Genomic DNA, 27491 nt, shown 5'->3' on the forward strand with positions numbered 1-27491 from the left:
CCCGGGGTTGGGGCGCGTGGAGCACGAGAGGGCGGGCGCGGGCCTCTGGGGCTCACCACACCTCCTTCGCCCTCCACCCCTCATTTGGGCGGGCGGGGCCAAAGGTTAGGGCCCAGCGGTGCGGTTCGAGTTTCGGGCTCCCGGAGCTTGGTTAAGCGTTAACCGCGGGCTCAGAGCCAAGACGCGGGGCTGCTGCGGCCACCGGGTTGCCCCCGGCACGCAGGGGCGGGTCCCCAAGCCGAGGCGGTACGAAGACCGTGAGGGGAGGGGTCTGGGGACAGACTTGTGGGGGCGAGTGGGGGAGGGGGCTGGGCCCGGTCGGAGGGTGTCGGGGGGGTGGGCGCGGGGGCGGGGCCCGTTGAGCCGCCGGGGGCGGGAGCCGCGCTCACCTGGCGCTCCGGGCCCGCCCTAACCTGGATTTCCGGGGGGCGGGGCGGGGGCGGGGCCTGGCATGGGCGGGGCGGGGCGCCCGCAGACGTCAGGGACCCGCCGCGCGAGGCCGGGCCGCCGCTCTGCCCGTGGGCTCGCCGGGCTGCCGCGAGCGTGCGGGCCGCGCCGGGCATGTCCTAGGCGGCGGCCCCGCCCAGCGCTCGGCCGGCCGGGCGGGAGGGCCGGGGCCGAGCCGGGGCCGAGTCGGGACCGAGCTGCAGGTAAGACGCGCCGCTCTGCGCCCGCGGCGGCCGGGCCTCCCTGCTCCCGCACCTGCGCGCCGACGGGGCCGCGCGGGCAGCGGGCAGGGGGCGGGCGAGCGGAGCCCGGTGGGCCGGACAAAGGCGCGGGGGTGGGGGCTGCCGGCGCACCTGGCCAGGTCGGTCTTCGCCCCCGCGGAGGCGGCCCAGGTCTGCGTCAGGCCGGGAGGGACCGCCGGGCGCGCGTCTACGCGGCCTGGAGAGGGGGGCGCTGGCCCGGGCGCCGGGGTCCCCGCCCAGGCACCGGCTGGGCCCTGGCCGCCCCCGGCGAGCGCTGATTCAGGAGAAGGCGTCGCTCCCTCCCCCTGCGGGCCCGGCGCTCCCGCCTGGCCTCCTCCCGGCCTGGTCTCCCCTCCCGCAGTCCCTCCCTCCGTCTTCCTCCACCTCCCTCTCTCCTCATTTCCCTTTGCCGCCGCCGCCTCTCCGCTGTCCCGGCCTCCGTTCAGTCTGCGCTTTCCAGCCGCCCGCCGCAGCTCTCTGCCCCTCCCGGCCCCTGCCCCTGGGCGACTCCACCTCCTCCCCTCCCCTCCAGGCGGGTGGCCCTTCTGGGGGGACAAGTTCGGGGTGTTTAGTATTCTCCCTCCTAGCAACGATGGCCAGCCTAGCCCTGAACCGGCCGCAGGCAGCTTGGGAGCGTCCACGACTCCAGGCCTGGGCCTTTTCGAGATGGGCTGGCAGCAGCAGGGGCGGCCTGGCTCCGCCACAGCCGCATAACCCGGCTCTGGGGGTTTGGCCTCCCTTTGCCATAAGCAGAGGCTGTGGCCTCCTCTGGGTGGGGTTCCCTTGCCGACTGCCCGTCACGACCTGGTGGCAGGTGATGGCAGAGTGTGGGAGCTGGGCTGGGCTGGGGGCTGGGTGGGGACTCTCCTGCAGAGAGCTCTGTCATCTCCTCCGGCTGTGCTGCTGAGGCCTCCGTAGGCTGCAGGGGCTCGGGAGTCCCCGCCCCTTCGGCTTCCAGAGCGTTGCCCCTCTGGCTGGACCCTGAGGAAGGGCAGGGGTCCCGGGATGAGGGGCTCTGGCCGGCTGGGGCTGTGTTCTGGGTGGATTTTTCGACATCTTCCCACTTGCTTGCCCGAGGTGACATGAGGGTTTGCCGTGGGTTACATGGTCACTTGGGCCTTCACCGATGGGTGGGGCCTGGTTTGAGACCTGGCTCGTAGGAGCCTCAGGCTAGGCTCTGGGTGTGGGTGTCGCAGGGACGGGGCCTGGGGATGCTCCCTAGGTCCTCTGCTCCCGCCAGGTGCCAGCACCATCTTCTCTCTCCCTCGTTATTGTCTCATGGCTTAACTAGCCTCCTGCTTGACCTGCCATCTGTTCTGCACACTGTGAGTCAGATCATGGACCCAGGACCTCCAGGGCTGGCCTCACGGGTGTGTGACACATGCTCTTGCATGGGCCCCGCACTCAGACCCTGCACTGGGTTTAGCATTCTGCTCTCGCTGTTTTGAAATCCTTCATAATTTTGGAACAGGCCTACTGCATTTGCATTCTGCACTTAGGGATGCAGCATGTCCTGGGCCCTCCAGGGCCTCCCCCTTCGCTCCCGGACAAGCCACAGAACTCCCGGGAGCACGCGGCCCAGCGTCTTGGCCCTGCCTGTTCCCCCTGCCTGGAGCACGGCCCCCAGATGTTCACATGCCTGCATCCGCCCGCTCCCAGTTGAGCCTTCCCTGACCACCCTCCGTAGATGGACCCCTCGCGGCTGCGCTGCTGTCCCCACCCCTATTTCTCTCTGTGTCACTCGCACCTTCTCACAAGCGGTTTCCCTTCTTGCTGCCCACCTCCCTGGCTGGAGGGAAGCCCCGTGATGCAGGGACAGTGTGTGTCTCTCAGAGCCCAGGACACCACCTGGCGCATGGCAGTGCTCAGGACACGTTTTACCCACTGTGTGTGTGTGTGCGCGCACGCGTGTGTGAGCTTCCACGGGAGAGTGGCCAGGGCACTTGTAGGCGGTGCTCCGGGTGTGTGTGTAAGCTGTGTGCACATGTGTGGGGCGCAGGTGTGTCTGCACATTCTGGTACCTGTGCCCCTGAGACACGGCTCTGGGCAATTGGCATCTGTGTGAGAGCACGTGCACACTGGCTGCGTGGGGCCTCAGGCTGCCCCAGGGTCTGGTCTCGGGTGACATCGGCCCTTGTCGTCACTCAGGCTGTCCCCACTGTGCCCCTCAGGCACCCTGATACTCCCCTGTCCGTCCTGACCATATCAGCCCCCAGGATCTCAGGCACAAAAGCACCACCTCCCTCCTGGGCACTGGAGGGACTGCCTGCTGCCCTGACCACCTGGTACTGTCCTGGCCTGGGGGCGTCTGCAGGGCAGTCACAGTGACTGCCAAGGGACGTTCAACCCCCTCTCAGTGGCAGGCGTATTGATGGCTCAGGGCTCCGGTCTCCAGCCATCTCCTCCTTGCCCCCTGCCTGGGCCCACCCCAGCGTCTCCAGCAGGGGAGGCAGAGGCTCTGGTTCAGAGTCTGTGTCCTGGGTGTGGGCCTAGCCTGTGGGGACCCTGAAGGGCCACGCTGAGTCCCACCTGGGAGCAGCTCCTGCAGGTCACGGGGACACACGTGGGTCCACACGCAGGCAGTGTGGCTAGCGCCCCATGCACCCAATCTCTGGCACCCAGAGAGAGACAGAAGAGGCTATGTGTGGACCTAGAGTGTAAGGGAGGACCGGGCGACCTTAGCCTGGGAGGGGTCCACAGGGGACAGGCACACTCGGTGAGGGGCTGGCCTGGAGCCCAGCATTTCTGGAAGCGGCCACTGCGGTGGTGCCGTGAAGGTGCTTGAACCTCATCGGGGCAGGATCTGTGCCGGTCTTTGGGGTGTCCAGGGGCCCGGGCCCAGGCAGGGGAGCCCTGCTCTGATGACCCCTCACCCCCCAGGGCCGGACAGGCCTCGCCAGTGCCAAGATGAGCGCCACCTCCTGGTTCCTGGTGAGCGGCAGCGGCACTCGCCACCGGCTCCCCCGAGAGCTCATCTTCGTGGGGCGAGATGAGTGTGAGCTCATGCTGCAGGTGAGTGTGGGCACCTGGGCTGGGGCGGGGCCCCTGGGGAGGAGGCCGCCCTGGACCCACAGCGGGGCACTCGTGGGTGAGGGTCCCTGCCTCTGCGTATTGGACCGTTTCTGATGGGAAGGTGCTACCGGATTCTGAAGGTGTCGGGGCCCACCTTGGGAAGGTGCCCGAAAGCAGACCCGTCCACATCCTTGTCCGGGGGCCCCAACAGGGCCGTGAATCGGGGGGCCACAGGGTCAGCTCTGACCATCAGAGCTGTCCAGTGGAAGGCTGGTACCCTGGGCTGGGGGCTGGGGGCCTTTCTCAGGCTCAAGAAGCTGGCAGGGCCCTAAGAGCCGGGACACCAGGCACTCGGCAATTTCTCTCTGGCCCTGAGTTTGAGTTGAGCCAACCTTGGCTTCCACGGGGTGCATGGGTCCGGCTCCTAGGAATGAGGAGGGGAGGGGGCGGGGGACTTGACCCTGTAGGGCCCACAGGGGTTCCCCACCCTCGTGGGGTGATTGAGTCGGGTTCCCTGCAGCCCTGACCCCTCCTCAGCGTAGCACCTGCGTCCCTGTCCCCAAGCCCTCCAAGCTCCATGCTCCCACTGTGGGACTCTCAGGGGGTGTCCTAGGTGGGCTGCACTGCCCGGTCCAACCAAGCGGCCCACTTGGGTGCAGGGTGAGACCCCTCGCCTGTTCCATGCGCCGCCCTGGCTGCTGCCGCCCACTCACTCCCTGGGATGCATGGGGTTTGGGCTGCAGCCGGGGGTCCCAACCATGTGCCTGTCCACTTGGGCAGCAGATGAAGGCCTGTCCATGTCCAGACACCCTGACCTCCCGCAAACGTCCTCTAATTTGCCTGACTCCAGACGCAGCAGGACCCGCCCTTGCTTGTTTGGTCTTTTCAGTATCTTTGATCTAGGGCAGTCTCCCTTTTTGTCTTTGCTTCTTGCCTTGGAAGTCGGTGGGTCTGTGCAGGGCTGGGTGAATGTTTCCTGTAAAGGGCTGGGTATACATCTGAGGCCTTGCGGGCCACACGCCTCCATCACAGCCACTCAGCTTTGCTATTGTTGGGGAGACAAACGGGGGAGCCAGTCAAACTTTGTGTCTGTTGATATGTCAATTTCATATCATTTTCACCTGTCCTGAAAGAGGGTTTTTTTTTTTTTTTTTTTTTTGACCACGTAAAGTGTAAAGACTGTTCTCAGGCCACATAAAGCAAGCAGAGGCCGTAGGTTGCCCCCCCCTCGGCCTCCTGGGGTGGCCGATGCGGGGGTCTTGATGTGGCCGGTGGCTCCATGATGGTGTCACGTGACATGACCTCTGTCGTCTGTCCATTGGTGAGAGATCCACAGGGGTCACCACATTGGGCCCTGAGCCCTGGCGGGGAGTTGTGTGTGCCCTGCTGTGACTGTGCGGCTTGTCGATGGCCCTGCCCTTCCCGGGGTGGCTGGGAGGGCCTCTCGTAGGAGGCGGCACTTGACGGGAGCCTGTGAGCGCTGGGGGCCCAGCGTGCTTGCTCCTCCCCCGCCCGCCAGCTCTGTGCCCTGCACCAGGCCCTCACCCTGCCCGCTTCTCTCCCCAGGGGGTGGGCAGGGTGCGCAGTGTGAGTTTGGGGTCCAATTCCTAGTTTCTGGGCCGATCAGTGTGGAGCCCTGAGCAGGGTGGAGGGAGGGGGGATCCTCAGCCCTCCATGCTGGGCTGGCCCTTGCCTGGGTGCACCTGCGTTTCTGCCTCAGGCTGTTCTGGGCAGCGTGGCCATGTCTCCACCACACGGGGAAACTGAGGCTCAGGGAGGTCACGTAGCTGTAGAGTAGGTGTGGGAATGCCGCCCCCTCCCAACACCTCCCCCCTCCAGCCCACCTGCCCCTTGCTCAGGACGCCCATCCTCTTGCTGTGCTGTCCTGCCAGCCCCCTTCACCCCATACTCTTCTGTGGAGCCCCTGCTAGGGAGTTCCTCACCTGCACACCACGGCCTCAGTCCCCACGCCACCGCCCGGATGGCCACTGCACATGCCGTGCCCCCCGCCCCCCCACAGCTTCTCCCTAGGATGGCAGCTCCAGGCTCCCGGGCCTCTTGGCGCGTGCCTGGCGGCCCCTGCAGCTTTCCCACTTGGCCTGGGCTCTGGGTGTACGTGACCCCTCCCTGGAGGTCCTGTCCATACCCACAGCCTCGGTTTCCACCTCTGCTCACGTGATGCAAATGGTGTCTGTCACCGTGCTGTCCCCAGTCTCGCGCGTCATCAGCTCCTGGGCACCTCAGAGGCAGCCCGAACCTGGTGCCGAACAAACCCCCTTCTCCGACGCCGCCAGGTGTTCAGGGGCAAACCCCGACCTTCCCTCTCCCTCCCTCATGCCTCAGGCATCCCCGGGTGCAGGGATAGGTACCTCCGGCCACTAGGCCTCCTGGGGGCCACAGCCTCTCCCCACCTGCCTGGCTTTCCGAGATCGTCCACGCCCGCCCCGTCCCCACCCTCTCCCTGCCACGTGCTCCCGGAGCACCCTGGCCTGCCCTCTGTGTGTCCTTGTGTCCATTCCCACATTTGTCACTCGATGGTCACTGGCCCCACGCTGGAGCCTGGGGTCTCCATTCCAGGGCTGGGCCGCCCACAAACACATAAGCAGGAGCCAGGTGACCCCCCAGGAGCCAAACCCAAAGGTGGCACCGGGTTTGGGACCGGGGTAGGGGGGGCTCTGGGGCCGACTGGACATGGCGACGTTGTGCTGAGAGCTGGGGAGTGGGAGGGGCGGTGCTGGCAGGGGGGCTGGCGGGGGGGCCCTCTGCCCGGCGGGGAGGGTGAGGCAGTGTGGCGCGAGGAGACATGGCTGGGGAACAGGGGCCGTCCAGGAGGCTGCACCACAACCCAGGCAGGAGCGCCCACGTGTGGATCTCGGCGGGGGGGTGGGGGGGCGCTGTGTCCCAGAGGCAGAGTCGCCAGCCTGGCCTCGTGCCGCCACGCTCTCCCACCGGGCCGCCCACTCGCCAGGGGTCCTGGCCCCCAGGGCGAGCCTGGCACAAGTTGGGCCAGTGAGGACGTGAGCGGGGACATGGGCCCAGGTCTGCCTGGCGCCCGAGCCCAGGCTGCCTGCTGTGGCTCCTGCCCCTGTGTCCCTGGGCTCTGGTGCAGGGCGTGTGTGTGTGTGTACATGTGTGGATGTGCGCGGGCGAGTACCTGTGCGTCGGCACACGTCTGTGCACACGTGTGCGCACGCAAACACGTATGCGCACAGGTGCATGTGTGCACATGTGTGTGGGTGTTGTACATGTCTGTGTGTGTGTGAGAGAGAGAGCCTGTGCGTGTTTGTGGCAAGGTGTCTTCTCTGCCTTCGCCTGGCTTGCCACGTGGGAGGGGTGACAGCTGGGATTCATCTGCACACATCCTTACCCACCGCCCAGAGACCCAGCTCGGGATCCCCCTGCACACACGCAGGTCGTGGGCGCTGTGGCCCCGCTGGGGTGGCGCTGGGTGTGAGCTGGCAGGAGGGTGTGCCCCGAGCCTGGGGTTTGGGCCGCTGCCCGATGCTGGGCGGGGCTTTCGCTCCTGGAGGGCAGATGCTGGGCGGGGCTTTCGCTCCTGGAGGGCGTCAGACCCAAGTTTTGGAAGCACATCTTTACTCCGCTTTAAAGTGACTACAGACAATTAGGTCCTTTTCCAAAAGTCCGTGTGTTTGGAGCCTCTTACAGCTATTTTACGCGTCTGCGCCCCATCCGCTCCACTTGCCACGTGGCCTGCTTGGTGTCCTTCTAAGTCTTGAGTCCTGCCTGGGCCAAGGGGCCACCTCCCCCTCTGGCGTGGGCTTCCAGCCTCTGGGCACCTGGGCTTGGGCCGAGGGGGAGGGAGGGCGGGCGGGCTCTGGCTGCGGGACCCTTCCTGCCTGTGCCCAGGGCTCCTGGCTCTCGGCAGTCTGGGGAGGGGGTGGGGCAGCCCAGGCTCTGGGTACAAGCGTCGGGGAGCCTGGGGCTGAGCGAGGCGGGGGTGGGGGGGCGAGGTAGGGGGGTGTCTTGCCGGGAAAGGGAAGGTGGGCACCGGGAGAGCGTGGCCCAGGAGAGGGCATGGCACCTGCAGGGGCAAAGTGTCTGGCCAGCAGGCAGGCCGGGGCAGAGCGGCGAGAGGGAGGGCTGGGGAGGGCTGCGGGATGCAGGCGGGGGGCAGATTGAGGGGTGCCGCTGCTGGGGCTGAGGGGGTGTGGCCAGAGCAGCCGGGGCTGTTGGGGGCTTGGTCGGTGGCCTTCCCCAGGGAGGCTGAAGGGCCAGGCGGGCAGGGAGGAGGAATTGGGTTTGGCCAGGCTGGGCTTGAGTTGGAGGTCTGAAACTTGGAGAGGGAGAGAAGGTGTTCAGGCCGGAAAGGTCAGCCCAGAAGCCCCTCTAGGGGCCACACCTTGGCAAAGGTAGTGGCCAAGCCTGAGGCACAGAGCACCCTCCTGCTGTCGGCCACCACGTCTGCCTCAGGCCGAGAAGAGCCCCCGTCCCGCCACGTCCCGGTGTGCAGCCACCAGCAGCCCCTCTCAGGCCTGCGGTCCCCGGGAGCCCGATACCCGGCCACGTGGAGGGCAGAGTCCGGCCCCAGTGGCATCCAGGTGTTGGGCAGGGCTGAGGCGGGCAGGTGGCTGGGCACGGAGGGGGCGCAGCCCCTCAGTGAGCCCCAGGCCTCCCAGCTGCCAGGCTGGACTCTAAGGAATGCCTGACCCACGGGGCCACCCAGAGGGGCAGCTCCCTGGCCTGCGGTGGGGCGAGCCCGAGCACGCAGGCCCCTGCGACACCTGCTGATCCTTGTCTAGGCCGCCCGGGGCCCGGGGCCTGGGGGCAGCTCTGCCAGCACCTGCAGCCGGGAGACCGAGGCCCAGAGGAGGGCATGTGGGCCCCCCCAGCGTGCCCTGCCCCCACCCTGCCTGGGCCAGGACAGTGGGAAGGGCTGGCTCGGGGCCCAGCGGGAGAGTCCAGTGGAGGAGGTGGTGCCCACGTCCGGGGCACAGGCTGCGGCCAGGGTGGCCCGGAGCTGTCTAGCTGTGGGTGCCGACTTTGAGGAATTCGGGACGGGGAAAGAGAGGAGGCCAGGGGCGCGGGGCAGGGGGTCTCAAGGTCAGACTCACCTCGCCAGAGACCCGTTGCTTTGGGAGGCAGGTGAGTTGGCGCTGGAGCCCGCCAGGATCAGCCCTGGGGACTTCCCGGGGAGGGAGGCCCGTGCTTCCCCTGGCTCACGGGGGTGGTGCTGGGGCAGGCGGCTCCGGGCTGGCCTCTGTGTCCAGGAGGCCCGGCTGGCCCCGCAGACTCTGCGCCCGCCTTGAAGCCTCCCCTGCACCCCTGCTCCCTTCTGGAGGACCCAGGGTCCGTGGCAGCATGAGGAGTGGGCCGGGCCGCTGCTGCTGCAGCATCACTGTACATGAAGCCAGCTACCTCAGGCCTCTGAGCCCAGGAGAGGCTGGAGCCCTCACAGGCCTGCCTGCTGTAGTCTCCTTGCCAGGCCCTGCCCTGGCACCTCGGCCAGAGCCCATGTCCACCCCACCCCACCCTGCTGTGCGCTCCTGTCTCTGGGTGAGGGAGGCCCAGGCCTGGGAGCTCCAGTCCTCGGGGGAGGGTATTGGGCCCCACCCCCCGGAAACTGGCCATTTCTGGACGGTGCCGGGGGTGCTGGGTAGGTGGAGAGAATCAGAGGAAGTGGCTCTGTGGAGGTGGCCTCTGGCTGGGGGAGGGGTCTGGGCACTCACCTGTGAGAACTGAGAAGGTGGTGGCGGGTGGTGACGCAGGGACTCAGGTGCTGGCTCACCCTCCCAAGGGCCGGGCCATCCTGTCCCAGGCGGTGGGGAGCGAGTGTGTGGGTCCCGTCGTTCCCGTGACATGCTCTGGAAGTGGGGGTCCTGGGTGTCTCGTGGGAGCCCTGCTGGGCAGGTACTGTCATCTGCCCAGGGCTGGGCCCCCGCACCCCACGGTTGGCCGGTCCTGCCGGTGTTTCCTGGGGCTGCCCCAGGCCTGGGCTCCTCGGGTGGTGGGGGAGGGACGCAGCTGCCACCCAGACCCACGGGGCCTCCAGCAGTGAGGTGTGGGCAGTGGGCTGGGCAGTGGTGATGCGCTCTGTCAGGACTGCCCGCCCCCTGGCTGGGCAAGGCGGCTCGTGCTGGCGGTGCCTGATGCAGCAGAATGCGACCCTGTGGCCCTGTCCCTGCTTCTCTGTCCCTGGAGTGGAGGGGCTGTGGCCTCCAGCTGGACTGTGTGAGGGAGCTGAGTGACTGTCCTTGGGGAGGGCTCCTGGGTCGGCTGGTGGCCAGGGCAGAGCTACCTGCATGTGTTCACGTGCGTGTGGCATCTGGGTGGCAGGGTGTGCTCAGGACGTGAGCCCTGTGCATGCGAGCAGAAGGCAGTGGGGTCTGAGGCACGTCACGCGTGTGTGCACGTGTCCGTCACTCCGAGAGGTGTGCGCTGTGGGCTAGGCTGGTGGGGGGAGGGGTCAGCCCTCTGATCCTGCCGCCCCCGTCCAGCCCGGCCTGCCCTTGGGAGTGAACAGCGTGTCCCAGATCTTCCGAGCATTCCCAGCCCCTGCCACGCTGACCCAGGAGCAGTGGCTGGGATGGCAGGGGGGGCACTGGCCTCCTGGTGCCGTGGAGGGCTGGTCACAACGGGAGGGGCCCGGGAGGCAGGCTGGGGCAGGGGGAACCCCGCGGCCTGCTCCGTGGCCAGGACGGCTGGCCGGGTCAGGCCTGGGTGGGCCTTCTGGGGCACACACGCTTGAGGTGTGGAGGCGTGGGTGGGACCTCATGGGCTGCGTGGCCAGGGGCCTGGTGGTGGTATTGTGGTGGGGTGGGGGAGGGTTGGAGAGTGGGGAGCAGGGCCTCCTGCGGGGTGCCTCCACCTCCTGGGCCGCCTGGCCCGGTCGGCCACCCGAGGCTTTGTGTGTCTCCCCAGTCCCGCAGTGTGGACAAGCAGCACGCTGTCATCAACTACGACCGAGACAGGGACGAGCACTGGGTCAAGGACCTGGGCAGCCTCAATGGGGTGAGTGCAGGGCCTTTGTGCTGGCCCCACCCCTCTTCCCAGCCCAGTTCCACCCACACCCTGGCTCCACCCCATATTGTGGCCCCACCCCCTGCTCCTCTCCAGGGCCCGCCCCCTGTGCTGGCCCACCCCCTGTGCTGGCCCCACCCCCTGTGCTGGCCCCACCCCTCCATGACCCCTCCCATGGTGCTGGCACCACCCCCTCATGGCCACACCCCTCTGCGTTGGTTCCCCACTCCGGCTGGGACCCCCATGGCTCCATCCCCTCCATGGCCCTCCCCCTAGTGACGACCCCACCCCCGTTCATGACCCCTCCCTCAGTGCTGGCGCTGCCCCAGCTCCATCCTCACCCTGGGTCTGCCCCCTCATCACTGCCCCACGCCTCTGCTTTGTCCCCACCTGGCTCCCACCAGGACCTCCTGCTCCGGTGGCCTCCTTGGGAGGGCTCCCACTGGGTAGGGCCTCTGGGAGGTGGGGCTGCCTGCTGGGTGAGGAGGGAAGTGAGCCCTCTGGTGGGCAGGGGAGGCAATGGGACCTCCTGCAGGCTGGGAAATGGGGCTCCTGTGACGGATGGGGCTGTGCTGGGGTACCCTGTCCTAAGGGGTATATGTGAGCTCTTCTGTGAGTTGGGGGCAGCAGGGACAAGGAGGTGACCAAGAGGAAGTTCCTGGCTGCAGGAGCAGAGAGGGGTTCAGGTGGAGGCAGGGCGGGAGGGACAGGGCGGGGCTCTCTCCAGGGTCCAACACCTGTCTGGGTGCCTTGTTCTTTCTGTGTTTGGTCTCCTGGCCTGGGAGGCTGTTTCAGTAAGAAAACAAACGACCAGCCTCCACCCCCTTATACCAGCTGAGGAGGGCCCTTCCCCCCTCTCCCCCAGCCTGTGAAGTCTGACGCCCTGCGTCCTGAGCTTGGGGTCCCACAGCAGCCTCAGGCTGGCTCTGCCTCGGCCCTGTGAGCACACCAGCAAGTGCTGGCTGTCACCCCCCGGTCCCCCTCAGAGTGCCCCCAGCCGAGGGTCTCAGGCTCTGCTGGGGTCTCTGCCCCCTCAGCCCCTCCTCCCTCGGCACACCGTCTGACCGGCCTTGCCCCGGGGCCACCCTGTGGGAGTGCCTCGCCCCTCCTGGGGGCTTTGGGGGCCGGCACGAAGCTCTGTGTGGATGAGAGAAGGGGCCGCCTCACAGGGGTGTCCGTGGGTTCTGTGCTTGTGGGGCTGTGTCAGGGTCCCTGGGTGCTGGGTGGGGTCTGGCGCCTCGGCCCCCTCGGCAGGTCCTCCTGCGGCCGTCTGTCCTGTGGTCCCGTTGGGGTGTGAGGCTGGTGCACCCGTGCTGGGAGGACGGTGCCGGGCCCAGAGCAGCACAGGAGGGCCTGGTGGTCCGCTTCTGGGGCCTCCAGAGTCGCCGGCCCGCCTGCCCCGGCTCATCTCCGCCACCTGCCTACTCCGCAGACATTCGTGAACGACGTGCGCATCCCGGACCAGAAGTACGTTACGCTGAAGCTCAACGACGTCATCCGATTCGGCTACGATATCCTTCCGGGGGCGCTCACCCCTCCTGGCCTCCCCCTCTGTCCCCAGGGCCTCAGTCGCCCTGTTATGCTGGAAGTGGGTGGGGGCCTCAGGGGGTTAGAGACAGGAGGGTGAAGCCCGGGCTAGGCTCCGCCCTGAACTCCAGCCCCTGCCGCCGCCTGCCCCCCAGCCAAGGCCCCAGCCACGGACACCTTCTGCCCACGCTCGGGGCTGAGCTCACAGAGAGCCCGAGGAATGGGAAAACTTTCCCGGGACCCGGAGTCCTGGTGTTTCTGGGGGCCGCCCAGGCATGGCTTTCTGTGCTCAGGACGTGGGTGAGTGGGGGCCATGCCTCCGCCCTGGGCACACCCGCTGGCGGGTGTGGACCCAGCGGCTGGCTCAGGCCCTCCGCACCCTGAAGCCTCAGGAGGCCGGGGGCTGAGGGGTGGTCTGGGACGGGCACTGGAGCTGGATGCAGGCGGCATGGCCTCTGGGGCCCCGCTGGGCTCCTGGGCTGAAAGTGGGGTGGAGAGCATCCCCGCAGACCTAAGGTATGTGTGTGCGGTGGCCTGGAGCAGCCTCTGTCCTGTCCCCTGACCGGGGACAACACGGCCTGCGGGCTGTCCCTGCAGTGTGGACGCATGGCCAGTGCACACACGTTGGGGGAAGTTTGCAGGCATCTGCACCAGCGCTCCGCCCAGCCAGCCTTCCCTCTTCATCCACCACGCCTGGGCCCGAGGGCCCCGCCCCCTTCCTGCATCCTGTTCTCCTTAACGCGCTGTCACATTCCAACATGTACGTGCTGGAGCGGGTGCAGCACCGCGTCCCTGAGGAGGCGCTCAGGGTCAGTACTGGTGCTTGGCCTGGGGCCCCTGCATCCCTGTGTCCCTACAGCCCTCCGCTTCCCACTGCCCATCTCCCCCAGGCCTCTGGGCCGCTGTGCGTCAGCCTGGTTTGGCCTGCCCTGCCGGATGGCCCAGTCGGGCAGGTGGGGAAGATAGTCAGGCAACCCGCCCCACCGCACCCCCGGCTGATGCAGTCACAGATGGCGGGTGTGGCTGGAGCCCCAGAGGAGGCTGCTTTGCCCAGCAGGAGGGGGTGGGTGGGAGGGAGGGCCCGGGCCCACCCAGCATCTTGGGTACCGGGAGGACCCTGATTGGGCTACCATGGGTGGAGGTGGCCAGGAGCAGTCTGGAGGCTAGCAGGGAGGCAGCCTTTGGGGACAGCCTCGTGGGAGGTCCTGGGTGAGGGGCACCCTCGAGCACCCTTCCTTCAGCTGGGGCTCGAAGGTCCCAGGTCGGTCATGGCAGGTGGAGCCTCTCCTTTCCCCTTGCTCCGTTGTGCAGGCGTCATGGAGCAGACTCAGGGGACCCTGCCCAGAGCCTCACCCAGGAGCCCCATGGTGGGGAGTTGGGGGCGAGGCTTAGTCCCATTTTCCAAAGTAACCATGGGCAGCACAGGGAGCGTGGGTGGCCTGCCTAGAGTCACACAGCCAGTGAGGGGCAGGGCCGATGACCGCCGAGCTCAGCCAGGTGGGGCCCGGCACGCACACGCGCACGCACGGACAGGCTGCTGCTCCCCACCTCCCACTGCTCCTGAGGGCTGTCCCACCCCCTCTCTGGAGGGGCCTGTGGGTGGCAGTCTCCCCTCTGACGGCTGCTGTCCACTCCCTCCTGGAAGCTTGTGGCCCTGAGGATGCCCCCAGCCTTGGGTGCGGCCCCCCAGCTTCGAGCCTCGTGACACGGGCAGGCCTTAGGCTGTCTGCTCCGCGGGGGTTGTGAGGGGGACCTCATGCCACTGTGGGGCAGAGGAGAGGCCACGCAGGTGCCCTGGGCGGGGGCGTCCTGCCGAGGACGCGCCTCACCCCAGCCGCTGCCCACAGCACGAGAAGTACACCAGCCAGCTGCAGGTGAGCGTCAAGAGCCCGGCGCCCAAGACGGGCGAGGCTGTGCCGGAGCAGGCGCCTTACTGCGAGGCCGTGAACCCCAGGCCAGAGAGGGGGGACCGGAGACCGGGGCCAGGTAGGATGGTGTGCAGAGGGGTGCGGGAGGGACAGGGGTGTGCACACAGGCCTTGGTCCACCTCATCCAGGAGCTGACCTTTCACCCCGACGTACACACGTTCCCCTCCCCGCACAGCCCCCCAGCATGTGTGCCTGCACTCCTGCACCCCTGTAGCCACACTCACCGTGCACTCCTGCACCCCTGTAGAAACAGCCACCTGCCCCACGTGGTTCAGTCAGAGCGCAGTGGCTCTCAGCCCCAGGTCACCTATTAGTGACCCGAACCGTTTACAGGCCCTGGGGGAGAGGCCAGCCCTGGGTGGGGCTCTCTGCTGTCCTCCCGCCCCTCTGTCGGGCAGGCCCTAGGGGCAGAGGGCCCAGGCCGGGCTCAAGGGATTGCCTGCCCCAGGGCCGCAGTGCTAAGGACAGTGCAACCCCAGGGACGAGCCTCCCTGGAACAGCCGCCCCATGGGGAGGTTGTCACTGCCGTTGTCACCCACCAGGGTTGCAGAAATGGGGCTCAGGGTGGCTGGCCAAGGTTCTGGGCAGCTGCAGACCCGAGCTGGGAGGTGGTGCCGGGGCCCCCTGCAGACCCCAGCATCTTCCCCAGCTCCGGGTCTCCGCCTCTGTCTGTGCTGGGGCCACAGGGACCCAGGCTCCAACTCTTCCTCTGCAGAGGCGGCGGCCTACCGCACACCCCTGTACGGGCAGCCCTCCTGGTGGGGTGAGGACGATGGTAGCAGCCCGCCCGAGGAGCGGCGCCAGGATGAGCCCGACACGGGTAAGTCCTGGAGGGCAGCCTGCTCTGGAGGTGCCCTCGGCGGGGCCGTGGGCAGGGAGACATGGCGCCCATGGTCCTCGCGGAGGTGGGTGGGGCAAGGGAGCCACCGTGAGCACGTGCCTGGCCTGAGCACGTGTTCCCCCACAGAGCGGCCCAAGGAGCTGGCTCAGCGGGACAGTGACCTCGTGGGGACGACGGCCGCCTTCCGGGCCCCCGCGGAGCCGCAGGGCTACTCGTTCCGGCGGGAGCCCAGCTACTTCGAGATCCCCACCAAGGAGGTCCCCCCGTCGCGGGCCCCAGAGGTGCCGGCACACGAGGCGCCTACCAGGGATGCGGAGGCGGGCGGGGGCGGGGTGGCCCCCGTGGTGCAGAGCCACGCCTGCTTCACCATCGAGTTTGACGACTGCAGCCCCGGCAAGGTCAAGATCAAGGACCACGTCACCAAGTTCTCCCTTCGCCAGCGCCGGCCCCCTGGCAAGGAGCCCACAGCCATCGAGGTGGTCTCTGCGGAGACCAAGGTGGCCGACTGGCTGGTGCAGAGCGACCCCAGCCTGCTGCACCGGGCCGGCCCCGCCGATGACCGGCACAGCACCAAAAGCGACCTGCCGGTGCACACGCGCACCCTGAAGGGTGAGTGCACGGCTGCCCGCCCTCGCCTCGGTGGCCTCGTCTCCCGGGTCCGTTTACATTGCCCGAGAGCCGCCTGCCCTGTCGGGGGCCGTCCGGCCTGGTCCTGTTGCTTCTCTGGGCCATGTGGGCTGGGTCCATGGTGGGGCAGTGTGTCCCCGACCACACGACGGTGGTGGTTGTGTGTCGACCCCCGGGCGTCTCCTTTCCTTCGGCCTCACGCGTCGGGCCCCCGCCCCCTCCAGGCCACAAGCACGAGGACGGCACACAGAGCGACTCGGAGGACCCCATGGCCCAGGCGGCCGGGGCAGCTGGGGTCCCCTCGGAGGCTGGCGGGGAGCAGGTGCGGCTACAGAGGCAGCTCAGGCGGGACCCCCAGGAGCTGCTGCACGGCCAGCAGGCGTTCGTCATCGAATTCTTCGACGAGGACACGCCCCGCAAGAAGCGTTCCCAGTCCTTCACGCACACGCCGCCCGGGGACCCCAGGCCCGACAGGCGCCGCGGCCCCGGGCCGACCGACAGGGACCGCCCGGCCGCCCCCGCCCCGGCCTCAACCCGGGGGGCGGGCGGCAGCTCGGGGCCGCAGCGGGCCGGCTCTCTCAAGCGGGAGAAGGCGGAGGAGCGGCTGGGCGGCCCCTCGCCCGCCGCCCGGGCCTCGGCTCGCCCTTTCGGCAGCGTGGGGCGCCGCTCCCGCCTGGCCCAGGACTTCATGGCCCAGTGCCTGCGGGACGGCTCCCCGGCTGCCCGGTCAGGCCCCGAGAAGACGCCCCCGACGCCGCCCGCCCCCCCGCTACCCCGCGGGGCCAGCCCCGCGGCCCCCTCGCCGCCGCCGCCACCCCCTGCTGACCCCCAAGTGACAAAGGCACGCAAGCAGGAGGAGGACGACAGCCTCAGTGACGCAGGGACCTACACCATCGACACAGAGGCGCAGGACCGGGAGGTGGAGGAGGCCCGCCGGATGATCGACCAGGTGGGCGTGCTGCAGTCGGAGCCCGGGAGGCCGGCCTCGGGCACGGGCTCTGACCTGCTGCCCGGCTGTCCCTCCCGGCAGGTCTTTGGGGTACGGGAGTCCCCTGAGCTCTCCAGGGCGTCCTCGGCCGCCTTCCGTCCAGTTATCAGAGGGGACAGAGAAGAGTCCGGTGACGGAGTGGCCCAGCGGATGGCCTTGCTGCAGGAGTTTGCCTCCCGGCCAGTGGGCGGGGTTGGAACCCCCCCGGTGGAGCTCCAGGTGTGTGGGACTGAGCCCAGACACGTCCCTGGGGAGGGACTGGGCGGGGAGAGGACAGCATCTGGGCCGGGGCCCCGGTTACTGCGTCCTGTATGCACTTGAAGGCTCTGGTCCTGCCCGAGCTGTGGGCTCCAGGTCCTGGCGCCCACCTGTGCAGAGGGTCGGGGGTGCCTGCGTGTATGTGCCCACGGGCGGGGCCTGGCTGAGTCTTTGGGGGGCAGGGACCGCTGACCTCCAAGCCACTGAGCCGGGCTGAGACGTGGGTAGTTACGCAAGCCAGGTGAGGCCACGGGGGTCCTCTGGCTGCTTCTGTTGGGGGGCAGGTGTTGGGGCGGGCTGCCTCACCCCCTCCTGCCCCCAGCACCTCCCCGTGGGGCTCCTGTCTCTCCCTGCCGCGGACATGCTCCTGCCCTCCTCTCCGTAGGGCCTCCCAGTACCAGGCTCCCCCGGGGGTCAGAAGTGGGTGTCCCGCTGGGCCAGTCTGGCCGACAGCTACTCGGACCCGGGCCTGTCAGGTAAGTGGCCCCAGTGCCGCAGCAGGGAGGGGGCAGCCCGAGGCCACCAGCTGGGCAGCCCGAGGCCACCAGCTAGGCAGACGCGAGCGCAGGCCACTGTGCCCGGGGGAGGGCCGGCTCCTCGTGTGGGCCCGCGGGCAGCGCTCACTCGAACCAGCCCCCTTGTCTTCCAGACGACGGCCCCGGGCGCAGAGCCAGAGAGCTGGAGGGGGCCCTGCCTGTGCGCCAGCGAAGGCTGCTCCCACAGCTGCCCAGCGACAGGGCGGACAGCCCCGCCGGCCCCGAGGCCACCAGGAGGAGCGGGCCGGGGCCGCCAGAGCTGGGCAGCGAGCAGGCCGGCCTCTTGGGACAGGAAGACCTGGAGCCCGACAGCCTCAGTGACGCCAGTGGGTCGGACGGAGGCCGGGGCCCTGAGCCAGGCGGGGGCCTGCAGGAAGAAAGACGCGGGAGCCCCCAGGAGGGACCGGCGTGGACAAGGGGCCGGCGCTCACCGAGGGTCCCTGGGGAGCCGGCCCCCACCTCATTCTTCGCTGGGGACCAGAACGGGGAGGTGGCCTTCCCCAGGAAAGCGACTGTGGCTCCAGGGCAGGTGGAGGGCCCGGGGCGGGCAGCGCAGCCCAGCCCCCCGACACGGGACAGCGTGTACGTCAGCACCAGTGGGAGGATGGTCATCCAGCTGCGGACAGGGCAGCCCCCGGAGCCTGAGGGCCCCGCCCCGGCCCCCACCAAGGAGGCCCCGGCGTTCGTCCGGCAGGAGAGCTTCACCAAGGAGCCGGCCAGCGGCCCCGCAGCTCCTGGCCAGCTGCCGTACATTAGCACCCACCCTCTCCTGCAGGACCTGGCCGCGGCCCGGGCCTCACGCATGGACCTGCACCCTCAGGACACCCACCTGATCCTGAAGGAGACAGAGACGGCGTTGGCCGCCCTGGAGGCCAGACTGCTCTCCAAGTCCGTGGAGGAGCCGGAGGGTGAGCTGGGCGGCGCCCCTGGGCCGCCAGAGGACTCCCTGTCCGGGGACTCCGACGTGGACACGGCCAGCACCGTCAGTCTTCTCAGCGGCAAGAACGGGCCCAGCCCGCAGCCCTCGGGGCTGCAGAAGGAGAAGCCGCCGTCCCCGCCGGCAGCACAGGACGTGGGGGGTGTCGGCCTGAGCAGCGCCCGCGAGCGTCTCTCAGAGAAGCAGCGTCGCCCGCCGGGCCCAGCGGACGCGGGCCGCGGGGAGCCGGCAAGGCGCCTGGCCGCACGGCGTGGCCACGGGCCCCAGGGGTCCCTGGACTGGCCCGATGAGGAACGAGGCTCCAGCCTTGCCCACCTGCCCGGTGTGGACACGGTCACTTCTGACCACGAGACCTCCGGGGCCGTGGGGGCAGGGCGGCGGGGGCCTCGCCGGAAACCCACGGCCCCGCCGCCGTCCCCTGCTGCCCGGGAAGAGCAGAGCCGCGGCTCAGCCGGCCTCCAGAAGGTGCAGCAGGCGCTGACCCGCTCCAACAGCTTGTCCGCCCCACGGCCCACGCGGGCCTCCCGGCTGAGGCGGGCCCGGCTGGGGGATGCCTCGGACACAGAGGCCGCAGATGGCGAACGGGGGTCCCCGGCCAATCCCGAGCCGGCGGGGCAGCCGGCTGCCGAGCAGGCCAAGAAGCTGTCACGCCTGGACATCCTGGCGATGCCCCGGAAGCGGGCCGGCTCCTTCACAGGGCCCAGCGACTCGGAGGCGGCCCCCACCCGCGCCGGCTTCTCCGGCCGCAGCGTCGAGTTGTACTGCGCCGGCCGCAAGCCCGCTGTGGCCGAGGCTCGGGCCACGGCCAGGAGGGCCGCCAACGCCACCACGCCCCCCCGCCAGCCCTTCAGCAGGGCCCGCCCGGGCAGCGCCCGGTACTCCTCACCCAGTGAGTGTGGGGAGCGGGAGGGTGGCCCTGGGTCCGGTCGGGACGCGCAGTGTGTCTGCAGGTCTCTGTGCGTCGGCCTTGCACCAGCTACGGGGCCCCAGTGCTGGCCCTGGAGGAGCCCCTTTTCCCGTCGGCGGGTGTTTCTTCCTCTGACACGCACACATACACGTGCACCCGGCTGTGCACGGGTGGCGGGCCTCCTGCAGCCCCCAGGCGGTCCTGGTGTGAACGCAGAAAACCCCGACCATCTCCGGCCTGGAGGGACTGCCCCGACTCGCAAGCAGGCCTGGGTGACTGCAGACAGGGGGCTGGGCCTGCCCCTCCCTGGAGTTGCGGCCCCCGTGTGTGCAGCAGGGAGGGACGGCTGCCGTGGCACCGGAGCCGGCTCCTGCCGGGGTGGATGTGGGCATCCCTGCAGCCAGGCTCGCCCTGCGTGGGGACTGACCCATCCTCTGAATGAATTGGTTTAAGGTGTCAGCACTGCTGGTCCAGCCCCGTGCTGCTGCTTCCATACCTGCCCCAACCCCCGACCCCTCCCGCACCCACGGCCTTGGAGTTCGGGCCCCTCCCTGCCTGCCAGGTCTTCAGGGGGCCAAGGTGGCATCTGCCCCATGGCCAAGGGGTGAGGGCCACACCTGCTTGGTGGGAACCTGTTGCCCCACCCTTCCTTGTACTGTGCACGTTTGCGGCCGCCACAGGGGCGCAGCGCAGCGGTGGGCGAGCAGTCGGGGCTGAGGCGGGCAGGTGCAAGGAGGGGCTGCGGTGGCTGAGCTGGTTCTGACCACGGGCTGTGCGGCCACACGTACGGTCCAGCCCAGGGCCGTGGCTGACCCACGTGCAGTGGTTTACCCGCACCCGGCGTGTCTGCAGACACCAGTTCCCAGTTCCCTCACCCTAACCCTAACCAAGGGCGCTGGTTCTGCCTGATGGGCACAGACCCCTCCCCCAGAACGTGGCCCCCGCCACTGCCAACCAGCCACGACCCTGAGCTGCTCCACGAGGGCCCATGGACACGCCAGGCTGCCCGTCTGTGCACGTGCTTCTGGGCTGGCAGTGACCTTGCAGTCCCCGGAGCCCAGCAGCCGCTGGCTCTTCAGCCAAAGGGCGTCTGAGTGCGGGGGTGCCGGCCGCAGCACAGCTCATCCTGCAGCACCGGGCCCTTGCCTGGAGGGGCCTCGGGGCTGCCGCAGGTGCTGACGGCCGCTCTGTTCTCTTCTTCCTTTTGGAACCAATTCACTCACCCGAGACGTGCGTCACCGGCAGCAGGGCTCGGATTGCACATCCACATCCGAGGAGGAGTATGGCTCCCACCACGGCTCCCCCAAACACGCCCGCCCCCATGCCTCAACAGCCACGCAGACCCCACGGGCTGGCAGCTCTGGCCGGGCCCGACCCCGGGCCCCTGGCCTCCGGGACACAGACGACGAGGAAGAAGAGCCCGACCCTTATGGTTTCATTGTGCAGACAGCCGAGATCGCTGAGATTGCCAGGTGAGTGTGACAGGTAACGCCACGAGCTGCTGATCCACAGGGTGCCTCCCCTTGGGACTGGGCTGGGGGTTCAGTTCCTAAAGGGCTTGAGAAATGCTTGTCAGGGGGATGGGTAGATGGGTGGATGGACGGATGATGGTTGGGTGGATAGATAGATGATGGTTGGGTGGATGGATAGATGATGGATGGTTGGGTGGATAGATCAATGATGGACGCTTGGGTGGATGGATCGATGATGGACAGTTGGGTGGATGGATAGATGATGGACGGTTGGGTGGATGGATGATGGATGGTTGGGTGGATAGATCGATGATGGACAGTTGGGTGGATAGATAGATGATGGACGGTTGGGTGGATGGATGATGGATGGTTGGGTGGATAGATCGATGATGGACAGTTGGGTGGATAGATAGATGATGGACGGTTGGGTGGATGGGTAGTTGGATGGGCAGTGGTGGTTGGACGGATGATGGACGGTTGGGTGGATGGATGATGGACGGTTGGGTGCGTGATGAATGGATAGATGGGTGGGCAGTTGCATGGGTAGTGGGTGGCTGGATGGATGGATGCAGGTCTGCCCAGAAGGGTGGGGGAAGCTCTGGTACAGGAAGGTCTTCACTAAGATTTTTATTAAAGATGAGTTCCTTCATGCAGTCATTCAGTGGAAGGATCGCTTCCAGGTCAGGCGTTGAAAAGGATGGTGCGGAGGTGGCAGGGAAGGAGAGTGGGCTTTCGCTGAGTAGTGGTCGGTGCTGTGAGGGCTTGGCTCTGCAGGCTTGTGAGAGGGCAGGAGGGGAGCGGCTGGGGCTGGTGAGTGGTGAGTGTTGGTGCCAAGGCTGCTGACTGGAGCCGGTGAGGCACCTGGAGGGAGGTGAGCACGGGCAGTGGCTCCTAGGACAGTGGCCCACATGGGGGATGGAGGTGTGGGCGTCACCAGCATGAAGACGGTGACCAAGGCTGTGGGCGGTGTGAGGGCGTGGAGAGCATGAAGAGAAGAGGGCTGGGGCAGGGCTCTCGGGACACCTGGAGGGTGGTTGGAGGGAAGTTGCCTGTGCAGAGTGATGCTTGGGAGGGGGCCGAGGGGCCGGCCCAGGAGACAGGGTGTGGGGTTCTGGAGGGGGCGCCGCACCTGGCTGAGGGGAAGGGGGCGGAGGTGGAAGGAGAGAGGAAGGGGAAGTGGGGGCCCCAGGGGGCTTCCCGAGTGGGCGAGCTTGAACACACCAGCCTGCAGGCTGCGGAGGACAGAGGGAGCGGAGGGCGGGGCTGGCTGGGGGCAGGGGCACAGGTCACCAGCAGTTCAAAGGGGGTCCTTCTGTGTTTTTGATGTCGGAAGGGTGGGACCAAGTCGGGGACCCCTATCTTGATGGGGCCTGGGGCAGCCCTTGGTGGGAGGCAGAGGCCAGCCGGGGAAATTTCTCCAGCTGTGCCCAGCGCCTGTCGGGAGGGGCTGTAGCTGCCGCGAAGAGTGGACGGGTACGAGGGCCGGCTGGGGGGCGCCCTGAGCAGAGCTGGGACAGCTGTGTGCGGAGACCTGGTCCTTGGTCCTTGGTGGGTCCTGGGGTCCCGTCCCTGGAGTGACAGCAGGCGTCGAGGGCTGAGGGAGCCAGAGGCCGGAGCCCGTCCCCCTGCCCCGAGCCTGGCCAAGGGCTGGAGTAGCGCAGAGCACGCCGGCCGTGGGGCTGAGGTGCTCCGAGGGCGGGCGACGGAGGCTTTCGGCTCCAGCCCTGGGGCTTCACGGGCAGTCTGCGGCAGGGAGCTGCTCCCAGCTGGCCTGTGTCCTTTCCTGGGTGGCCCGGGAGCCTCTCAGGGAAGTGTGTGTTACCATCGGCAGGGCGGAGGGGACGGAGGTCTGGGCTGTCTCTGGGGCTGCAGGCTTGGCCTGCCTGCCCTGTGGAGAGTCCCTGGCCTCTGGGCCTGCTTGGCTCTGACCCTTGTCAGTGACTCTGCCTCCGTCTCCCTGCCTGTGGAGCGGGGCTCATGTGGCCCTGGTGACCAGGAGCCTGTGGGTGTATCTGCCCATCCCTCCTCCTAGGGCCCCGCCCCAGCCCCCCCATCTTCAGGGGGTCGGGCGCTGAGGCGCCCAGTGGGAGTCCCCCTGGCACTGCTGCTGGTGGCTGGTTGGGTGTAGTTTGGGCCAGGCTGGAGGCTGTGTACCTCTGGCCCTGCTCCTGACCCAGTGGCTGCCTCCTGGGAGGGACTCCCACCCCACCTGGGCGGGGGGGAGGGGGGTTTCTGCCTGTGGGGGGGGTGACGTCGTGTCCCGTCTGGCTCCTGTCCCCACACTTCCCTGCACTGAGGCCGGGCCCAGGAGGACCCCGCAGGACCTGTCTTCCCTCCTGCCGCTGCAGGCTGAGCCAGACGCTGGTGAAGGACGTGGCCACCCTGGCCCGCGAGATCCACGATGTGGCCGGAGACGGCGACTCGCCGGGCTGCCCGGGGCCTGCCCACAGCCCCTCTCGCACCAGTGTGCCCGGCACCCCCGCCTCCACCATCTCCGCCCGCGAGGAGGTGAGCCTGCCCTCGGCAGCCCCTTGCACGCCCAGGTGGGGGGCCGTGGCTGTGAGCCCTCCCCGGGGCCGCACCCCGTGCCCAGCACCGCCCCCCACCAGCCACCCTGAGAGTGCGGGCCCGGTACCTGCTCCACGAGGGCGGGGTGCCCAGGGACCCTGAGCGGCCGGGCGGCGTCTGCTCTGTCCACTGCCCGCCCCATGGGCCACGCCCCTGCTCCCCCACCTCTGCAGCTGGTGCAGCGCATCCCCGAGGCCAGCCTCAACTTCCAGAAGGTGCCGCCCAGCACCCCGCGCTCTCAGGACCTGGACCAGAACATGAACGACCGCTGCGAGGACCCGCTGGCCGGCAAGACGCGGCCTCGAAACCGCGAGGAGGCAGGTGCCCCTCCCCTCGGAGAGCTCGCTCTGGGCTCTGGGCCGCGTCAGGGCATGGAGGGCACAGGGCTTCCTGGGGCGTCCAGGCGCCGGGCTGATGCCAGGTCCTCGCAGGTGATCTTCGATAACCTGATGCTGAACCCCGTGTCGCAGCTGTCCCAGGCCATCCGCGAGAACACGGAGCACCTCGCTGAGAAGATGAAGTGAGTCGGCCCGTGTGCCGCTGGCCAGTGAGAGCCCCTGGGACGGGCCGGGGAGCCACCGCTGCCTAGCGGACACCCAGCCTGAGGCCCTGACACGGGTACAGACGTGTGCCTGTGTGCCAGGACTGTGCCACATGTGCGTGCACGCACGCATGCGCGTGCGGTTTGGCAACCAGACCCTGGGCCTGGGAGGGCCAGAGCCCCCAGGATGACCCGCCCCTCCCTCCCTGCCCCCTCCTTCCTCCCAGCTTTCCGCACATTAGGCCCAGAGACAGGACGCTGGGACCGGCCTGCCCAGGTCCTGCTCCAGGCCTGTTTCCCCGTGTGCCCAGGAGGGGCTGGCGTGGACCTCCCCGTGGCTGGTGGCGTGGCTTGGGAGGCTGCCATGCCTGGGTCCCTTGGTCACTGTCCTCTGCCTGTTCCCACCCCCCCCCTCGGGGTGCAGGATCCTCTTTCAGAACACAGGGCGAGCCTGGGAAGACCTGGAGGCCAGGATCAACGCGGAGAACGAGGTGCCCATCCTGAAGACGTCCAACAAGGTGAGGGGCCCCTCTGCGCCCCCGGCCCGCTTGGCTGCGGGGAGACCGGGGGGAGCTGCCCGAGCCCGGGACCCCAGGGAGAGGCGAGCGCTGGGGTCCGGCTCCAGCGGCCTCTTTCCCGCCTGCCCCCAGGAAATCACCTCCATCCTGAAGGAACTGAGGCGAGTGCAGAAGCAGCTGGAAGGTGGGTGTGGCCGTGCAGGGCGCTGGGAGGGCCGTCGGGGGCCTTGGGGAGCCTGGCCCACACCCACAGCTAACCGGCCGGGAGACCCCCGGCTGGGCACGGGAGGCAGGGCAGGACCCTCCGGCCGGCCTGACCCTCCCCACCCCCCCAGTCATCAACGCCATCGTGGACCCCAGTGGGAACCTGGACCTGCTGACCGGAAACCGGGGTTCTGCGGGCTCGGCCCAGCTCGGGAGAGGCCGGCCGGCCTCCCAGGGTCCGTCCTCACCCCCGTCGGCCCTGCTGGCGAGGAGCTTCCCGCAGCGGGCAAACTGCGGGACCCCCGGCCTCCCGGACCCCTCCTTCCTCCCCGACACGGAGCAGTTCCTGATCTAGGTGTTGGGGCTGGGCAGCCTCCCCACACCCTGGGCCTGGACAGTTCACCACAAAGACCCCCACACGTGCCATAACCCCGTGGGTGCCCAGGCCCCCTCCTCAGCTCCCAGCGCCCCCCCGCCCCACTGGCCTCCTGGCCCAGCTCCCGCTGTGGCCGATGCCAAGGGCCAGTGTCCGGGCGTGTGTTCAGCCTCCTCTCCATCGCTGTTACTTTGTCGTTAGCTTTCAAGGAAGGAGTAGTTTGTGCCACTGCAGCAGCCTCCCCGGCCCGGAGGGTCCCGCTCTGCCTCGTGGGCTGGGGGCACGTGCGTACCCGCCCTGTTCCTCTGTGCTGGCTGGGACCAGGTTGGGGGAGAGGACTGGGTGATGCGGTCTTTCAGTGCCAAACACAGAGCAGGGCGGTGGGGAGACGCCTCGTGACGCCCCAGGACTTGAGGCGGCAGAGTGCGGGCTGGGCGGGGCGATGGCAGCTCCCAGGCGCCCCAGAGTCCAGTGGCCCGGGGCGGGCACGCAGCCTGTGGAAACATTTGTGGCAGGAACCCCACTGCTTCGAGCCTTTGGTGCCAACACAACTGCCAAACTCACCGAGCACGTGGGCCGGGCGCCGTGCACACAGGCACGAGCACTCGTCAGGCACGTCTGCGCTCACACAGCCCAGGCTCAGCCCCCCACGCGGCACGTCCAGGGAGGGAGGCGGGCCCGGCACCCGCTTCCGGTGGTTCTGGGCCAGAGGGAGGGGAGCGATTAACCAAAGTGACCAAAAACCGGGCTTCAGAAGCTCCCTGGACAACGTCCCCTCCCCCCGCTCCCCTCCCCGCTGTCCTGCGGACTCTGTGGGCATTAATTGGGTGCCTCCCGGGCCTCTGTGCTCCAGGTCCTGTGGGGGGGGGGTAGGGGCAGCCCCCCAGGAACAGTTTTATTTCTCAGGATTCTTTCAGCTGGGAACGTGCCAGGCGAGCAGAGCCCAGCCCCCTCCCGGGGGCTGATGTTTCCGCAGCCTCGAAGCCAAAGAGCCCACTGGCTGCGGCGGGTGGGGCTGGGGCGCCCCCACCCTGCCTGGCACCTGCGCTGATATCGATCGCGGGGCAGGACCGACTGCGGGGGCCGGGGTCACAGCGGGCGCGGCTCTGGGGCCGCGGTGGGTGACGCGTGTGTCCGTGTTTACATTTAGCTGACGTGGAGCCCACGCCCCGGCCCTGTGCCCCTTCCCGGTGTGTACGTGTGTGAGTGGCAGTGGGGTCCGCGGCCGGCCCCGTCCGCGAGCCTGCTGTGTGCACGCGGAGGGGGTGCTGGTCCTGGTACCCCGCCCCGCGCGCTCCGCGCGGCTGCCCACAGCCTGTCCCCCGGAAACGAGCAGTGGCCGTCCGTCCAGCACACTCCCATCCGCACCCCCCGCGGTCGTCGCCGCACAGTTGTTTTCTTCACAAATTCACGCTCCGCCCTCCAGCCTCCGCCCTGGGATTGGTGACTCGTTTGTCAGGCTTCTTGGAGGCGCCTCCGTGCACCTTGTCCTCAGGTGGTCTATGGATGTCTTTCAGAAAATGGTTATTTTATATGATTTGTCATGGAATTTGTTCTAATAAATCATTCTTCTGTCACGTGGCAACATGCCGGCGTTTGTCGCCTTGGCCTCGTTTCTCCAGTGGTGGTGTTTGGTGCGGGGAGGGGGCTCCCTGCCACCCCCGGGTGCTCAGCCCAGGGGTCTCCCTTCCTGGGCTGGGAAATCCCATTTGGCCCCCAAGAGCGGCACGGTGCGATGCAGACATGCTGCCACCAGGGGGAGACCTAGGCAACAAAGAAAAGCAGGGAACTTTCCGCAGGTTTGCTCCTCAAAGAGAGAAAAGTTATTTTATTCAAGCCGGTCAGTGATGCAGGGTCCAAGAGCGCCCTATAAAATAGGCCATCCCGTGTGCACGTAGCGCAGGAGGGGCGCTGGCGCTGTGTGCTGGGGCCCAGCCGCTCCCAGTTCCTTCTCCCTTTTTATGGCTTCAGAGGGGTCTGAGGCCTCACCCGCTCTGGGGTGACATCACATCACCCAGTGCCTCCAGCCCAGGGGCGATACTGTCCCCCACCTCCTGCTACAGGGAGGACCCAGAAGCAAGAGGGACAGGCAGCAGGAGCAAGCGGCCCACCCCAGAGCCTGCTCGCAGGTCACTTGTACCCAGGCAGCTCCCCACGCCTGCTCTGTCCCACACCTGCTCTGTACCCGGACCTGCTCTGTCCCCTCGCCTGCCCTGTCCTTGCACACACCGTAAACCCCAGAGTCAGCTATCAGTTCTTGTTGTTGTTTTTTTTTGCGGTACGCGGGCCTCACTGCTGTGGCCTCTCCCGTTGCGGAGCACAGGCTCCGGACGCGCAGGCCCAGCGGCCATGGCTCACAGGCCCAGCTGCTCCGCGGCATGTGGGATCTTCCCGGACCAGGGCACGAACCCGTGTCCCCTGCACCGGCAGGCGGACTCTCAACCACTGCGCCACCAGGGAGGCCCTGGGCTGTCAGTTTTAAAGTCCATTTGCCTTTCCCTGCATGTACCTTTGATATTCTACTTTGCCTCCTGGATTTCCATGTTTCCTTCCTTGATCATTTTCCGAAAGACCTCCACTGAGT

At 68.2% G+C, this 27491-nt stretch overlaps 1 protein-coding gene across 5 annotated transcripts; it reads left to right on the plus strand.

Moving 5' to 3' along the window:
• The first annotated feature begins 102 nt into the window (after positions 1–102).
• On the plus strand, positions 103–26496 carry CEP170B (centrosomal protein 170B). 5 transcript variants are annotated; one of them, XM_033421510.2, is made up of 19 exons: positions 103–246; positions 3570–3701; positions 10581–10670; positions 12112–12190; positions 12957–13015; positions 14054–14192; positions 14850–14954; positions 15102–15584; positions 15827–16551; positions 16633–16809; positions 17234–17324; positions 17498–19210; positions 20436–20700; positions 23049–23208; positions 23442–23585; positions 23700–23788; positions 24234–24327; positions 24460–24511; positions 24663–26496. In XM_033421510.2, exons 2-19 carry the CDS (start codon positions 3597–3599, stop codon positions 24884–24886), a joined length of 4794 nt encoding a protein of 1597 aa, XP_033277401.1. In that variant the 5' UTR covers positions 103–246; positions 3570–3596; the 3' UTR covers positions 24887–26496. The 5 variants fall into 5 exon arrangements, with proteins under 5 accessions (XP_033277401.1, XP_033277420.1, XP_033277398.1 ...); XM_033421507.2 differs by lacking the exon at positions 103–246 and adding an exon at positions 472–650; XM_004262451.3 differs by lacking the exon at positions 103–246 and adding an exon at positions 472–650 and having other exon boundaries at positions 20457–20700.
• The last annotated feature ends 995 nt before the right edge of the window (positions 26497–27491 follow it).

Source organism: Orcinus orca, chromosome 2 (assembly GCF_937001465.1).
Source record: "Orcinus orca chromosome 2, mOrcOrc1.1, whole genome shotgun sequence".
Taxonomy (NCBI): Eukaryota; Metazoa; Chordata; class Mammalia; order Artiodactyla; family Delphinidae; genus Orcinus; species Orcinus orca.

Coding starts and splice junctions, on each gene's coding strand:
- CEP170B (XM_033421510.2), top strand. CDS start 3,597: ATGAGCGCCACCTCCTGGTTCCTGGTGAGCGGCAGCGGCACTCGCCAC. Junction 10,671..12,111: donor ACCTGGGCAGCCTCAATGGG/GTGAGTGCAGGG, acceptor CCTACTCCGCAG/ACATTCGTGAACGACGTGCG. Junction 14,955..15,101: donor CCAGGATGAGCCCGACACGG/GTAAGTCCTGGA, acceptor GTTCCCCCACAG/AGCGGCCCAAGGAGCTGGCT.